The following is a 17864-nucleotide window of genomic DNA, read 5'->3' on the forward strand; positions in this document are numbered from 1 at the left end:
GGTTAGTAGGATCAGGGTCTCTAGAGGGGTATGTAATGCTGTTTCTGGAGGTCAGCAGGGTGATAGTGCCTGGAGGGATGGAGGTCAGTGGGATTATGGTCTCTGGAAGGGTGAGTACTGCTGTCTCTGGAGGTCAGCACAACAATGGGCCTTGGAGGGATGCATATGTTGTCTCTGGAGTTCAATGGGACCATGGTCCCTGGATGGGTGTGTACTGCTGTCCCTGGAGGTCAGCAGGGTGATGGTATCTAGAGGGATGGAGGTTAGTAGAATCAGGGTCTCTAGAGGGGTATGTACTGCTGTTTCTGGAGGTCAGCAGGGTGATAGTATCTAGAAGGATGGAGGTTAGCAGGACCATAGTCTCTAGTGGGGTATGTACTGCTGTCCCTGGAGGTCAGCAGCTTGATGATACCTGGAGGGATGGAGGTCAATGCGATCATGGTCTCTGGAGGGGTGTGTACTGCTGTCCCTGGAGGTCAGCAGGGTGATGGTGCCTGAAGGGATGGAGGTCAGGGGGATCATGGTCTCTGGAAGGGTGAGTACTGCTGTCTCTGGAGGTCAGCACAACAATGGGCCTTGGAGGGATGCATATGTTGTCTCTGGAGGTCAATGGGACCATGGTCACTGGATGGGTGTGTACTGCTGTCCCTGGAGGTCAGCAGGGTGATGGTATCTAGAGGGATGGAGGTTAGTAGGATCAGGGTCTCTAGAGGGGTATGTACTGCTGTTTCTGGAGGTCAGCAGGGTGATGGTACCTGGAGGGATGGAGGTTAGTAGGATCAGGGTCTCTAGAGGGGTATGTAATGCTGTTTCTGGAGGTCAGCAGGGTGATGGTGCCTGGAGGGATGGAGGTCAGCGGGATCAAGGTCTCTGGAAGGGTGAGTACTGCTGTCTCTGGAGGTCAGCACAACAATGGGCCTTGGAGGGATGCATATGTTGTCTCTGGAGTTCAATGGGACCATGGTCCCTGGATGGGTGTGTACTGCTGTCCCTGGAGGTCAGCAGGGTGATGGTATCTAGAGGGATGGAGGTTAGTAGGATCAGGGTCTCTAGAGGGGTATGTAATGCTGTTTCTGGAGGTCAGCAGGGTGATGGTGCCTGGAGGGATGGAGGTCATTGGGATCACGGTCTCTGGAGGGATGTGAACTGTTGTCTCTGGAGGTCAATGGGATCAAGGTCTCTTGAGGGATGTGTTCTGCTGTGGTCATTTTCAAATCAGTTCTTTTTCAAACCAAACCACAATGGAATTAAAGGAACAAGCTCCTTTAACAACTTCCAAATAAAATACAACAAGGTGCACATCAGGGCACCACACAAGAAAATTGCAGTGTCCATAGCGTAGCACAAAGGACTATGGATAAATGAATGGTGAAAATAATAGATAGTAGTAAGTGTGGACACCGAAATCATAAAGAGTAAGTAATGAATCATCCATTGTGTTCCCACGTGGCTTGAAAGACGAAAGCTGATGTGGATGAAATGGGCAGCGGCCTAGTATTTGATTGAAAATTGAAAAAAAAAAGAGAGCCCCAGTGCAGATCTTCTGCTTCTGAACACGAGACCTCCTTCTTATGCCGTCCTTTTCATTGCCAGTCCACTTGTCAAGTCTGTTCTTCCACTTCTCTGCACCAACTGCACTCCAACCCCTCCACGCTGAATGACAAGAAGGGTTCAGCTCCCGGGAGGCGAGGAATCAATATTCTTACACTAGTAGCAATATTATCAAGCAATAAAGCAAGGGAGGTGTGAATTGCGGAGCACGGCCGGTAGTGTCACTGGAGGTGGAACTCAAAGCCTCAGACATCTGCTACAGAGCCGGGAAGACTGGCAAGAATGTCCTCAACCGCTGGCATCTGATAACATGCTTATGTCTCGTAGGACCTCACACACCTCACCCCACATACAGTCCATATGCAGCAACAGGAACGTGGGCTCTGGCCGCAATTCCCTGAAGAATATCGAGGGTATTTACAGTATTTAGCCTCAAATGCTCATTTTTTTAAAAGCCACAATTAAAGCTACAGAAAAAAAAATTGCATCAGTAAGAAGAGACGTCGATTATAATGTATGAAAAGAACGAATAAATATGTGAAAAAGTCTGTGCTAAAAACTGCGTACCAATAGCAAGAAAATACCAAACATTTTATAGATCGATACACAGATCTTTAAACTAAAAATGTTAAAAGTGTTGCAGCACTAAGGCCCCCCCCCCCCCCCCCCCCATAGACACTATTAGATTTTCTGCAGATTTTTGTCCTCAGCTTTACCAAAAACATAAAATATGAGGTCAAAGCTTAAGCGTTTTAATTTGTATGCAATCAGGCCTGCCCTTGCCCTACATGGTTTTGGTAATTCTCAAGACAAAAATCTGCAGAAAATCGAATAGTGTGTATGGGGTCTAAGACTGGGTTCACATATTGGCGTCTCTGTGCCGGTGCGTTTTTGTGGACGCAGCGACCGTTCATTTGTTGTGCCTGTGGGAAAGGCACCCACAGGGAACCCACACAGAACAGCACCATGCGGGCACTTTTCATAGGACCACTAATGTAAGAGGGTACTACTATTCAATGGACCACTAATATAAGTAGACACATTTCAATGGACCACCAATCTAAGAGGGCACTTTTCAATGGGCCACTAATGTACCAGGGCACTTTTTCAATGAATAACTTTATGTAAAAGTGCACTTTTTAGTGGACCAGTAATGTGAGAGGACACATTTCAATAGGCCACTAATGCAAAAGGGTACTTTTCAATAGACCACTAATATAAGAGGGTACTATTCAATAGACCACTAATATAAGAGGGTACTATTCAATAGACCACTAATGTAAGTGAATACTGCTCAATGGACCACTAATATAGGAGGGCATTATTCAATGGACCACCAATGTAAATGGTCATTTTTCAATAGACCACTGAAATAAGAGTGTACTATTTAATGGATCACTAATGTAAGAGGGCATTCTTAAATGGACCACTAATGCAAGAGGGTACTTTTCAATGGACCACTAATATAGAAGGGCACTATTCAATGGGCCACCAATGTAAGGGGTCACTTTTTAATGGACCACTAATGTAAGTGGCCACTTTTCGATGGACCACCAATGTAAGGGGGCACTTTTCATTAGACCACTAATATAAGAGGGTACTATTTAATGGACCACTAATGTAAGAGGGCATTCTTAAATGGACCTTTGGTATAAGAGGGTACTATTCAATGGACCACAAATATAAGAAGACACATTTCAATGAACCACCGATGTAGGGGTCCACTTTTCAAAGGACCACTAATATAAGAAGGCACTTTCCAATAGATTGCTAATGTAAGAGGGCACTTTTCAATGGACCTCTAATGTAAGAAGGCACTTTTCAATGAACCACTAATATAAGAGGACACATTTCAATGGGCCACTAATGCAAAAGGGCACTTTTCAATAGATGACTAATATAAGAAGGTACTATTCAATGGACCACTAATGAAAATGAATACTGTTCAATGGACCACTAATATAGGAGGGCACTATTTAATGGGACACCAATGTAAGGGGTCACGTTTTATTGGAACACTAATGTAAGTGGCCACTTTTCAATGGACCACTAATGTAAGGGGGCACTTTTCAATAAACCACTATTATAAGAGGGTACTATTTAATGGACCACTAATGTAAGAGGGCATTCCTAAATAGACCACTGATGTAAGAGGGTACTTTTCAATGGACCACTAATATAGGAGGACATATTTCAATGGGCCACTAATGTAAAAGAGCCCTTTTCAATAGACCACTAATAAAAGAGGGTACTATTCAATGGACCACTAATGTATGCAGATACTATTCAATGGACCACTAATATAAGAGGGCACTATTCAATGGACTACCAATGTAAGGGGGCACTATTCAAAGGAAGAGTAATGTGGGAGGACACGTTTTAACGGACCAGTAATGTAAGAGGCCACTTTTCAATAGACCACTATTATAATAGGGTACTATTTAATGGACCACTAATGTAAGAGAGCATTCTTAAATAGATCATTAATATAAGAGGGTACTATTCAATGGACCCCACATATAAGAAGACACATTTCAATGAGCCTCTAATGTAAGAGGGCATTTCTCAATGGACCTCTAATGTAAGATGACACTTTTAAATGGGCCACCAATGTATGGGGGCATTTTTTAAAGGACCACTAATATAAGAGGGCACTTTTCAATAGACTACTAATGTAAAAGGGGAACTTTTCAATGGGCCACTAATGTAAGAGGGCACCATTCAATGGAACACCAATTCAAGAGTGCACTATTCAATGGACCATTAATATAGGAGGGCACTTTTCAAAGGACCACAAATGTAAGAGGGCAATTTCAAATGGACTACTAATGTAAGATGGCATTTCTCCTTTGGCCTCTAGTGTAAGTGGTGACTACAATTTTCACAGTCTGTTTATTTTCTGGCAATGATTATTATTCATTTCTTTTTATAATTATGGTTGAAAATTATTTTGTCATTTAGAGCAAGGAGGTGTCGTAAAATGATCCAGTCTGGGTGTCAAAATTCAATCGTTCTAGCACATTCTTTATTATTTAGTTTTTTTTCATGTACCTACAATTTACTGATCACACTAATATACCGCAAACTGTAGATATGATTTATCTCAGGGGTTCAAGGGTCCCTCCATTGTTAGAAGGGTTGCATTAGACCATAATGATGGACAACTGGAGAAGAAGGCAGGACAGAGGGATTTGGTTGCTCCAAATGAAGGACAGTTGGGGAGGTCTGCACAATGGTCCTCACACCAAGAACTTCCCAGCTCCAAGAACCAGCGTATGGCAACCCGAGAGGCTGCTTTTCGAAGATAGTGTCGCGCCATCATTAGGACGCCGTGGTGTTTATCAGTTTCACCTTCTTGGCGCCCGGTCGCCTGTACGTGCCGGCGACTCCGCGGAGTGCAGCGGTAATTATCCCCGGATCAGAGGGGGTCAGCGTCACAGCAGATTCTTCTATTGGTAATGAAAAGCGGAATGAGTCAGAGCGAAGGAACAACGGGAGCCTTATTCAAAGCCCGACATGAGGCTAATGCAATGCTCTCTGCAAATGTACACTTGCATATTAATCAGGCTTGTTAAATAAATGTGCCGTATCTGTGTATACCGCGCACACTGCGCGCCCGGCCTGTAATCACTCTGAAAATAAACTTATAATTAAGATGCCTCTTCATGGTCAAATAACCTTAATAAAACTCCATTATCCTGCAGGAAGGAGCACAATGGGTGCCGGCGTTAGATGTAAATATGGCCGCCGCGTTCTGACGCCACTTGGGGGGGGGGTGCCCTACCAAAGCACTTACTTTTGTTCTTTTTATTTTAATGATTTTTTTCCTTTTGTTTCTTTTTTATGTTTATGTAGCAATATGTACTGTATCTTATTTAAATGGAAATGTGAGCATTGTGAATTGGATTGGTTGAAGGGTAACTCCACTTTCGTGGGGGGGGGGGAGAAAAGTGTATACAATTGCTAAACAAGTCATATTGTAATTGAATGTTATTAATAATGACCTTTCCTTTCCAATCTGCAGCTGCTGTCTTTTTCTGTTTAATGCAATATGGCCACTTGGAGGCGGTCTGTACACAGATGGTATACAGAACACCCCCCCCCCAAAAAAAATGTAATTTCCCGCTTGCGTGATTGGCTCACTGATTTTACCAGTAGTCTGATTTTGGGCATCCCCTGCAACAAAAAATTTCATTTTTGGTGAGATACTCCCAAAGGGAGTCCAAAGGGAGGCAGACCCTGTCACTTTACTCATTAGAGCCCTGCAGGTGCAGCAGCTGATTGATTATGATAAAATCACCCCCCATTCACATTCACCTCCGCTCTTCAAATTCTGGTCTTCTGTGTGTGTGTGTGTCCCCCTCCCCCACCCGTACTCGCCTACACTTGATGGGTGACAGAGTCTTCTCCTGCTACACCCCAAAACTCTGGAATTCACTTCCATAGAACATCAGAGAGCCATCTTCTCTAAACTCATTCCAATCAAATCTAAAAACGTTTTTCTTTAGACAAGATTTCACTTAATTGTCCCTTTTTCCTTTATATTATTCTGTGTATTTCTTGTGTTTTCCATGTAAAGCACTTTGAGAAGCCACCTTTAAAGGCACTATATAAAATAAAGTTTATTATTAATGTTATTCAAAAATTAATATTTAATTTATTTTTAGGCCTCATGCACACTGGAAGTTTTTATCGCTGCTCCTCGGGGCATTTGTTTTGTTTTTTTGCCTCTAAATGCCTCTTCACATTGGCCTATGTGTCCTGTCCATACACAAATTGGGGCTGGTTCACTAAAGGCAAATATATAGACTGTACACTTTGCAAGCGCCGTTGTTCCAGAGATTAGTAAAGCTTCACTTTGCAAATAATACCCAATCTCTAGACCGGTGCATGCTGGGTCGGTGACATAACATTGGGGCGGTACCACCAGATGACATTGCCAGGTGGCCCCGCCCCTTACCTATTCCGCGGAGCAGGCAATTGGCGGTTTTATTTTTATTTTTTCCTGGGTCCAGCGGTGGCGGCGGGCGTTGTGATTGATGATGGATCTATATCAGGAGACATTGTTTTTTATTTTTAATAAAGGAAATGTCAAAAACTGTGTGTGTGTTTATATTTCTTTTTGACACTTTTTTTGGGGGGGTTTTTCGCATAGAGGGGGCCGGGATCTGGGGGGGGGGCTTCCAGATTCCAATAAGCCCACTGCTCGCAGACCCCAGCAACCACCGGCCAGGTTGTCAGGAAGAGGCCCTTGTCCCCATCAACATGGGGACAAGGTGCTTTGGGGTGAGGGGGCAGAGTTCCCCCTTCCTCAAAGCACCCCTCCCCCTCATGTTGAGGGCATGTAGCCTGGTTTGATTCAGAAGGGGGTGGGGGGCGCTCGCTCATCTCCCCCCTTTCCTGGCCTGCCAATTTGCATGCCTAGATGATGGTCTGGTATAGATTTTGGGGGGGGAACCCTGCGCCTTTTTTTTTTTTTAAATGTGTTTTTTTTTACATTTTTCTATTGCCGGCAATGGTTTTGTTTTTTCATGAAAGCTTGCAGCCAGGAAAATGAATTCAAATGTTTTTTTTTTCTTTAGAAATGTCAGTTTTGCTGCAGCAGGTTCTATACATGGTACAGATGTGCCACTTTATAGGCAGACTAAGGGGTCCCCCCCCCAGGCACTATATTTCAAGGAATTTTTCATTTTTATTGTTTCAGTTTAAGCATCATTAAAATCACTGCTGAAAAAAACTTTTTATTAAAAAAAATGTGTATTGATACATGTCCCTCAGGGCAGTACAGGGACCCAGACACACTATTTATGGGCAATAACTTGCATATAAGGCTTCAAATTGGGGACTTTTGATTTTGGGTCCCATAGACTTTAATAGGTTTTTGTGGCTTGGGTCCGAGCTTTTTCCCTGTTTGGGAGTTCTGGTGCAAACTGAACCAGGGGGCGTTCGTCCCATCACATGCAAGCAAAATTGCCAAAAAAAAAGCATTTTTGTTTGCACAGGATTGGATGATGGAAGTCAGTAGAACTTCCCCTCATTTACTAAGCTCTGGAGCGCACAGTCTAGTTGCCTTTAGTAAATCTCCCCATACCCATAGGTGTAGAGGTAGAGAATAAAAAAACACCAGCGCTTCGAGGAGCAACAGTGTTTTGGCCGAAAAAAAATGGAAATGCACCTAAACTTAGCAAAACGTCCAGTCTGCAGGAGGCCTTCGTTAGAAAAATATGAAGTCTAATATATAAGTATTTCTTAACTCTATATTTGTTTTATATTTTTTAGCAACTTAGTATTTATATTAAAGAAAGAAAAAAGACCATTTACAGTGCATCCAGAAAGTATTCACAGCACTTCACTTTTTCCACTTTTTTGTTATGTTACAGCCCTTATTCCAAAATGGATTAAATTCATTATTTTCCTCAAAATTCTACAAACAATACCCCATAATGACAACATGAAAGAAGTTTGTTTGAAATATTTGCAAGTTTATAAAAAATGAAACAATTGCATGTACATAATTATCACAGACTCCTCCCATGTACATAAGTATCACAGGCTCCTCCCATGTACATAAGTATCACAGGCTCCTCCCATGTACATAAGTATCACAGACTCCTCCCATGTACATAAGTATCACAGACTCCTCCCATGTACATAAGTATCACAGGCTCCTCCCATGTACATAAGTATCACAGACTCCTCCCATGTACATAAGTATCACAGACTCCTCCCATGTACATAAGTATCACAGACTCCTCCCATGTACATAAGTATCACAGGCTCCTCCCAAGTACATAAGTATCACAGACTCCTCCCATGTACATAGGTATCACAGGCTCCTCCCATGTACATAAGTATCACAGGCTCCTCCCATGTACATAAGTATCACAGGCTCCTTCCATGTACATAAGTATCACAGACTCCTCCCATGTACATAAGTATCACAGGCTCCTCCCATGTACATAAGTATCACAGGCTCCTCCCATGTACACAGGTATCACAGGCTCCTCCCATGTACATAAGTATCACAGACTCCTCCCATGTACATAAGTATCACAGACTCCTCCCATGTACATAAGTATCACAGGCTCCTCCCATGTACATAAGTATCACAGGCTCCTCCCATGTACACAGGTATCACAGGCTCCTCCCATGTACATAAGTATCACAGACTCCTCCCATGTACATAAGTATCACAGACTCCTCCCATGTACATAAGTATCATATGCTCCTCCCATGTACATAAGTATCACAGACTCCTCCCATGTACATAAGTATCATATGCTCCTCCCATGTACATAAGTATCACAGACTCCTCCCATGTACATAAGTATCATATGCTCCTCCCATGTACATAAGTATCACAGACTCCTCCCATGTACATAAGTATCACAGGCTCCTCCCATGTACATAAGTATCACAGGCTCCTCCCATGTACATAAGTATCACAGCCTTTGCTCAATACTTTGGTGAAGCTCCTTTGGCACCAATTACAGCCTCAAGTCTTTTGGAGTATGATTCTACAAGCTCGGCACACCTATTTTTGGGCAGTTTCTCCCATTCTTCTTTGCAGGACCTCTCAAGCTCCATCAGGTTGGATGGGGAGCATCGGTGCACAGCCATTTTCAGATCTCTCCAGAGATGTTCAATCGGGTTCAAGTCTGGGCTCTGGGTGGGCCACTCAAGGACATTCACAGAGTTGTCCCGTAGCCACTCCTTTGTTATCTTGGCTGTGTGCTTAGATTCTTTGTCCTGTTGGAAGATGATCCTTCGCCCAGTTTGAGGTCCAGAGCGCTCTGGAGCAGGTTTTCATCAAGGATGTCTCTGTACATGGCTGCATTCATCTTTCCCTCGATCCTGACTAGTCTCCCAGTTCCTGCCGCTAAAAAACATCCCCACAGCATGATGCTGCCACCACCATGCTTCACTGTGGGGATGGTATTGGCCAGGTGATAAGCGGGGCCTGGTTCTCTCCAGATATGACACTTGCCATTCAGGCCAAAGAGTTCAATCTTTGTTTCATCAGACCAGAGAATTTTGTTTCCTATGGTCTGAGTCCTTCAGGCAGGGCCAGACTGGGGATAAAAACCAGCCCTAGAAATAATTTCATACCAGCCCCATAGCATTATTATACCAGCCTAATAGCATAATGTCATTATTTTCTTGTTCATAAAGGGAAAACCATGCATTTTAAAGCACATTTGAAGAGCGTATTATACTCACCAGTGCCCATCAGCCCAGCCTAACCAGTGCCCGGGGTTTGAGAGAGAGGAGAGCCGTCGGATTACACAGAGCGGGTATCTCCCGCTTACTCAGCACGGCCGCTGTCATAAGAAGTCCCGCCTCCTGGACCCGCTCTTATGATAGACGTCACCAGTGTGCTGTCTTTCATAGGAGGTGGCCCAATGGACCCAGCGGGACCCATGGTAGGGCCGGCCCCGGGCTTCCCCTGTCTCAGATTGCGGCGCCTAGGCACCAAGGGCCAGCCCTGCAAAAGCAGCCTACCAGAAATTTCCCGCTATCCCCGTAGGCTAGTCTGGCCCTGCCTTCAGATCCCTTTTGGTAAACTCCAGGCGGGCTGTCATGTGCCTTTCACTGAGGAGTGGCTTCCGTCTGGTCACTCTACCATACAGGCCTGATTGGTGGAGTGCTGCAGAGATGGTTGTTCTTCTGGAAGGTTCTTCTCTCTCCACAGAGAAACGCTGGACCTCTGTCAGAGTGACCATCGAGTTCTTGGTCACCTCCCTGACTAAGGACCTTCCTCCCCCGATCGCTCAGTTTTGCTGGGCAGGCTTACTCTAGGAAGAGTCCTGGTGGTTCCAAACTTCTTCCATTTACGAATGATGGTGGTCACTGTGCTCATTGGAACCATCAATGCTGCAGAAATGTTTCTGTACCCTTCTCCAGATCTGTGCCTCCATACAATCCTGTCTCCGAGGTCTACAGACAATTCCTTGGACTTCATGGCTTTGTTTGTGCTCTCACATTCACTGTTACCTGTGGGACCTTCTATAGACAGGTGTGTGCCTTTCCAAATCATGTCCAATCAACTGAATTTAACACAGGTGGGCTCCAATCAAGTTGTAGAAACATCTCAAGGATGATCAGTGGAAACAGGAGGCACCTGAGCTCAATTCTGAGTGTCATGGCAAAGGCTGTGATACTTATGTACATGGGAGGAGCCTGTGATACTTATGTACATGGGAGGAGCCTGTGATACTTATGTACATGGGAGGAGCCTGTGATACTTATGTGCATGGGAGGAGCCTGTGATACTTATGTACATGGGAGGAGCCTGTGATACTTATGTACATGAGAGAGGAGTCTGTGATACTTATGTACATGGGAGGAGTCTGTGATACTTGTGTACATGGGAGGAGCCTGTGATACTTCTGTACATGGGAGGAGTCTGTGATACTTATGTATATGGGAGGAGTCTGTGATACTTATGTACATGGGAGGAGCCTGTGATACTTATGTACATGGGAGGAGTCTGTGATACTTATGTACATGGGAGGAGCCTGTGATACTTATGTACATGGGAGGAGCCTGTGATACTTATGTACATGGGAGGAGCCTGTGATACTTATGTACATGGGAGGAGCCTGTGATACTTATGTACATGGGAGGAGCCTGTGATACTTATGTACATGGGAGGAGCCTGTGATACTTATGTACATGGGAGGAGCCTGTGATACTTATGTACATGGGAGGAGTCTGTGATACTTATGTACATGGGATTATTTTTGTTTTCTTAATTTAAAAAATTTGCAAAGATTTCAAACAAACTTATTTCACGTTGCCATTATGGGGGATTGTTTGAAGAATTTTAAAGAAAATAATGAACGTAATCCATTTTGGAATAAGGCTGTAACATAAAATGTGGAAAAGCTGTGAATACTTTCCGGATGTACTGTATATAAGAAATGATATCTAAGTGAAGTCTGGCAAGTCTAGGGATAGATCACTATTTTTCTCTCTCTCTTATTTTCTTTTCATTGTAAAGGTGAAGTCACATTTTAAGGTAAAAATAGAAAACATTCCCGACACAAAGCCCCGCTAACCCGCCACTTTTATTTTTACTTCTCGTCCTCAGGTACCACAGTAATGAACATGTTGGCGTTTGATGCGGATGACCCCACAACTGACAACGCCGTACTGCGCTACAATATCCTCAAGCAAACGCCCGACAAGCCGTCGCCTAACATGTTCTACATCGACCCTGAAAAGGGCGACATTGTCACGGTGGTGTCCCCGGCGATGCTAGACCGTGAAGTAAGTAACGTCGCTGCCTCAATACGAGGAAACGTTGTATGCGATTTGTTATTTGGAGGAGATGAATCGTAGAGCTGGTGCGGCTCCCATGATTTATTTGGTGTGAGGAGCTGATAGTATAATTGCATTCATTAAGATCCGCATTAAGATAAATTTGCAAGTCGGCATCTGACAGCCGGCACAAATGACAATAGGTATGGAGACGGAGTTGATTTAGTTAAAGACGCAGCAAGATTTTTGTCTCTGACTTCATCATGGAAAGAGAGGCATCATCCCAGCTGAAGTAACTATGGTTTAGCCTTTGGGTGGTCAACCTGTGGCCCTCCAGCTGTTGCAGAACTCCCATGAGGCATTGCAAGCCGCTGACCGTTACAAGCATGACTCCCAACGGCAGAGGCATGATGGGACTTGCAGTTCTGAAACAGCTGGAGGACCACAGGTTGAGGCAACAGCTGGAGGACCACAGGTTGAGGCAACAGCTGGAGGACCACAGGTTGAGGCAACAGCTGGAGGACCACAGGTTGAGACAGCAGCTGGAGGACCACAGGTTGAGGCAACAGCTGGAGGACCACAGGTTGAGGCAACAGCTAGAGGACCACATGTTGAGGCAACAGCTGGAGGACCACAGGTTGAGGCAACAGCTGGAGGACCACAGGTTGAGGCAACAGCTGGAGGACCACAGGTTGAGGCAGCAGCTGGAGGACCACAGGTTGAGGCAACAGCTGGAGGACCATAGGTTGAGGCAACAGCTGGAGGACCACAGGTTTAGGCAGCAGCTGGAGGACCACAGGTTTAAGCAGCAGCTGGAGGACCACTGGTTGAGGCAGCAGCTGGAGGACCACAGGTTGAGGCAGCAGCTGGAGGACCACAGGTTGAGGCAACAGCTGGAGGACCACAGGTTGAGGCAGCAGGTGGAGGACCACATGTTAAGGCAACAGCTGGAGGACCACAGGTTGAGGCAGCAGCTGGAGGACCAAGGGTTGAGGCAACAGCTTGAGGATCACAGGTTGAGGCAGCAACTGGAGGACCACAGGTTGAGGCAGCAGCTGGAGGAACACAGGTTGAGGCAGCAGCTAGAGGACCACAGGTTGAGGCAGCAGCTGGAGGAACACAGGTTGAGGCAGCAGCTGGAGGAACACAGGTTGAGGCAGCAGCTGGAGGAACACAGGTTGAGGCAGCAGCTGGAGGAACACAGGTTGAGGCAGCAGCTGGAGGACCACAGGTTGAGGCAGCAGCTGGAGGACCACAGGTTGAGGCAACAGCTGGAGGACCACAGGTTGAGCACCCATGGTCACTTGCCAGAACCATATGGGGCAATTGTTGTCAGATATCCAGAGCGACAAGAAGGGCGCACCAGCCCCGTGCTTTACCTTAAAGCAGAACCACACCACAAACCAAAAAACCCTATTTATTTCATTTTTAATATTCAAACGAAATTTTCCCCCATCCGTCCATGTCTCCATGCTTTATTTTGCCGAGATCACTTTGAAAAAAAATCTCAAGTTTTTCTGGCCGTGGCCATCTTGAGTAAAGGCAGATGACTCATGTAGAATTTACTTCTTGGAATCCATCCACCTTTTAGCTCAGGCATGCAGGCAGGAGGGTGTGCTTAGCTTAGAAAGCCCCTCCTCCCCTCCTGAAGATTCATGGAATGTATGGCATCATTTTGGCCTAGGCAAGAAACCAGGAAGCCACCAGGAAACCAGGAAGCCACTGAAGAAATATAAAAAAAAAAAGTCTATCTGCCCTTAGCTCAGGCATGCAGGCAAGACGATGTGCTTAGCTGAGAAGACTCCTGAAGACTCCTGGGATGTATTAGACATTTACACTGCCGAAAAATTTGTTTGATTTCGTTTCATTCAGAGTTTTTTGTTTGTTTTCCGGGTTATTCGTTATGATCGCAATTCGTATATTTGAAAATTCGTCAATCCTAAAATAAGAAAGAAAATCCGAAAATTTGAAATAATAACTAACTTATAAATTATAGGTATTTGAATTTCCTTTCAAATTTGACTGTTAGTGAACGTAACAAATTTATCCAAAGTTACGAATTATCCGAAATAACAAATGCCGCATCTAAACAAATGGAACTAATTGAATTAATAATAAATAATAATAAAGAGTTTTCATTATTTTATTCTTGTTATTTATTATTATTAATTTGTTACATTCCATTCGTTTAGATGCGGCATTCGTTATTTCGGATAATTCGTAACTTCGGATAAATTCGTATTTGTTACGTTCACTAACTGCCAAATTTGAAAGGGAATTCCAATACCTATAATTTATAAGTTAGTAATAATTAAGTTATTATTAGTAGTTATTATTTCAGATTTTCCATTTTTCTGGTTTTTGCATTTTCGAATTTACGAATCTCTGAATTTTTGAATATTCGTATTTACGAATATTCCGAACAAATTAGTTAAACAGGTTTTCGTTCATTCATAAAAAAAACTTTAAAAAACAAATTCGGAATGAAACGAATTGCACATGTCAAATTTTTAGCACTGATACTGTATTGGTGTCAATGGTCTCCAGATTGGTGTCAGATTGGTGTCAGATTGTCCACCGCAATATCGCAGTCCCGCTATAAGACGTATATATCCCATAGTTTGTAGACCCTATAACTTTTGTGCAAGCCAATCAACATACACTTTTTGGAATTTTTTTTTTTTTTTTTTTAGTAAAAACATGTTGGCCTAAATTTTTGGAAACAATTTAATTTTTTTAAATTTTTTTATTGAATATGGATATGTTTTATAGCAGAAAGTAAAAAAATATATATATATTTTTTTTTTTCAAGATTTTCATTTTTTTTGTTTATAGCGCAAAAAATAAAAACGGCAGAGGTGATCAAATACCACCAAAAGAAACCTTTATTTGTGGGAAAAAAGGACATAAATTTTATTTTTGTTGAGCGTCGCACGACCACACAATTGTCAGTTATAAAGTAATGCAGTGCCAAAATACAATAAACGGGCTGGTCACGAGGAGGGGTAAATCTTCCGGAGGTCATGTGGTTAAGGTAAAGCAGGAGTCTGGTGCGCCCTTCTTGTTGTTTAGTACCAAAGATTTCTCCAATGTGAAGAGGGCAGCAAAGCCCGAAGCCTACCCCCCGGGGCACCGTGGAGGCAGCAAGTCTATCTGTTCCATCATCCATGGGTGCCATATGTACTTTATATGGGGTCACACTTTAGCGCTGATGTCGTGTTTTTTTAATTCATATTAGATATCCTGCCTAGATTACTATTAGAAACTCAAGGGAGCTGTTGAAGCAAAACGATCTTTTGTTACTAAACGTTCTGTCTAGGAGCCGGAAAAACAACCGATTACCCTTAAGTGAGATGAACTGGTGATATGTTGGTCTGCAGTCCATGACAATAAAGTGATCTCTACGTTCAGATTTTGATGGCCTTTATGTCAGGATCCTGGCATTGCTCTGGTGGCAGCACGGCCCGGATATGTTTCTTTTGTATCTGTTTGAAATTATGATTGGCAGTATTGTGATCACTGCGACCCGTTCTGGCTTGAAGTGCTAAAAATTGCTGCCGTGTGGGAAGCTCATCCAGGAAGCGTGCTATCCATGTAGTGTGGGAATGCCACACGCCTGCACCTTAATGTAATGTAATAATGTCAAATAATGGTGAAAAAAATGGCCTCAGCTCCTCTTAGGCCACACCCACTGGCACTTTTCACCCCAGGGCTTAGTCAAACAGGACCTCCCTGATTAAGTCCCAAGGGTGGGGTGAAACACGTCAGTGGCCTCTTTGGCCATGTTCAAAGACACGCTTCGTCTCACCCCCGAGGCTTAGTCAAAGAGGACCTCTCTGATTAAGTCCCAAGGGTGGGGTGAAACGTATCAGCGCCTCTTTGGCTATGTCCAATGACACTCTTCGTCTCACTCCCGGGGCTTAGTCAAAGAGCGCCTCTCTGATTAATCCCCGAGTGTGGGGTGAAACATGTCAGCGGCCTCTTTGGCTTTGTCCAATGACACGCTTCGCCTCACACCCCGGGCTTAGTCAAAGAGGACCTCTCTGATTAAACCCCGAGTGTGGGGTGAAACATGTCAGCGGCCTCTTTGGCTATGTCCAATGTCATGCTTCGTCTCACCCCCGGGGCTTGGTCATGGAGGACCTCTCTGATTAAGCCCCGGGGGTGGGGTGAAACATGTCAGCAGCCTCTTTGGCTGTGTCCAATGACGTGCTTGGTCTCACCCCCGAGGCTTAAGCAGAGAGGACCTCTCTGATTAAGCGCCGAGGGTGGGGTGAAGCGCATAAACGGCCTCTTTGGCCACGTTCAATGATACGCTTCTTCCTGCCCCCAAGGACCTCCCTAACTAAGCCAAAGGGCGTGGCCTAAGAGGAGCTGAAACTTAGGCATTTTTTTTCACCATTATTTTACAATGAGCTGCAGTTGTGCGGCGTTCCCACACTACATGGTGGCATTGTGATAATATTGTGGTATATCTGTGGATATTACCTTGCTGTAATGTTTTTCAATCAATGATGTATTCTACTTTACGAAGAGTGACAGACTGCAACTGAATGTTCATGTTGTTACCCATGACAGCCAATCATATTGTAGGTGTAAGTTAAAAATGAAATCCCATTTGTTAAAGAAATGTCCTTGCCTTTTGGGCATTTTTTTTTAAATAAAAGTTTGGAGTGGGCATTATAGAAAGCAGGTGCAGTTTAGCCTCCCTGCAAGGGTGGCGCTGTTCAATGGCCACCGTGCAGAGAGGGCGGAGGTCAAGAGGTAACCAGGTTCCTCCGAGGCCTCCAAAGGTCTCATTAAAGAAGCAGCTGTTGGATTGGACACTGCTGCCCTGGTCTTTGAGGAGTGCAATGCTTATAAAAAGCACTGTTCCCTTCTTTCTTGGCATGCATTCAGCATAGTGGTTAGGACAGGGATAGATCTCCCGTTGGCTAGGAACCGTCGGAGTAGTGTAGGGTCAGGTTCCTGTGGAGGAGGCACAAAGCAGGGACTGTTGCTGTATACCATCAGTAGTCTTACTGTTGCCGGTCTGCCTTTCAGCCACCTCCCATGCCTGTCAGGTGCCTCTAGCATGTACCGTACTCCTTGTCTGGTTCATTGTAAGTGTTCTGGTCTGGTGTGGTCGTATCTGCAAAGTTTGCTTTTCTCTCTCAACATTACTACATCAATATACTTTGCTGCATCAACCAGTCTCCTCGTTAGTTCTCTTCCCCTGTGGGCAGCGAGCCTGGGCCACAACTAGATACAGGTAGAAAAGACTAAAAAGTATGGTCAAAGTGATACACTATATGGCCAAAATGTTATGGACACCTGACCATCACACCCATATGAGCTTGAGGGACATCCCATTCCAAATCCATGGGCTTTAATATGGAGTTGGTCTTCCTTTGCGACTTTACTCTTCTGGGAAGTCTTTTCACTAGACTTTGGAGACAATTTGTTCCCATTCATTCAAAAAAGTTTTTGTGAGGTCATGTACTTATGTTAAATGAGAAGACCTGGGTGGCAAATGCTGTTCAAGTTCATCCCAGAGGTGGTCAGTAGGATTGAGGTCAGGGCTCTGTGCAGGCCACTTGAGTTCCTCCACACCAAACTCATCAAGCCATGTCTTTATGGAGATGTTGGTTGAGAAGAACTGGCTCATTCCAAGTCACCCAAAGGTGTTCGGTAAGGATGAGGTCAGGGCTCTGTGCAGGCCACTTGAGTTCCTCCACACCAAACCCATCAAACCACGTCTTTATGGAGATGTCTTTGTACACAGGGGCACAGTCATGCTGGAACAAAAAAGGGTCTTCACCAAACTGCTACCACAAGGTTGTAAGCGCACAATTGTCTTTGTATGTTGTAGTGTTAACGGTACCCTTCACTGGAAACACCTGAACTCAGTAATTTGGAAAGGTGGTCTTAGACTTTTGGACATATAATAGGAGTGATGGTCGGGCTACCACAGAATATTGCCCATATTGTGTGTATTTTGGTGGCTACAGATATATAAAAAAGAGAACACACACAAGCTTTTAGAACACTGATATTTTCTAGGTTTGTTT

The 17864-nt window shown here is 44.3% G+C and overlaps 1 protein-coding gene across 1 annotated transcript in view; it reads left to right on the top strand.

Moving 5' to 3' along the window:
* Window positions 1–17864, top strand: part of CDH13 (cadherin 13) — a 902416-nt gene that overhangs the window by 635874 nt on the left and 248678 nt on the right. Inside the window, exon 7 of the mRNA XM_073605913.1 lies at window positions 11645–11823. Within this exon, the coding sequence (XP_073462014.1) occupies window positions 11645–11823 (179 nt within the window). The remainder of the gene's footprint in view (window positions 1–11644; window positions 11824–17864) is intronic.

Source organism: Aquarana catesbeiana, linkage group LG11 (assembly GCF_042186555.1).
Source record: "Aquarana catesbeiana isolate 2022-GZ linkage group LG11, ASM4218655v1, whole genome shotgun sequence".
In the NCBI taxonomy this organism is placed as follows: domain Eukaryota; kingdom Metazoa; phylum Chordata; class Amphibia; order Anura; family Ranidae; genus Aquarana; species Aquarana catesbeiana.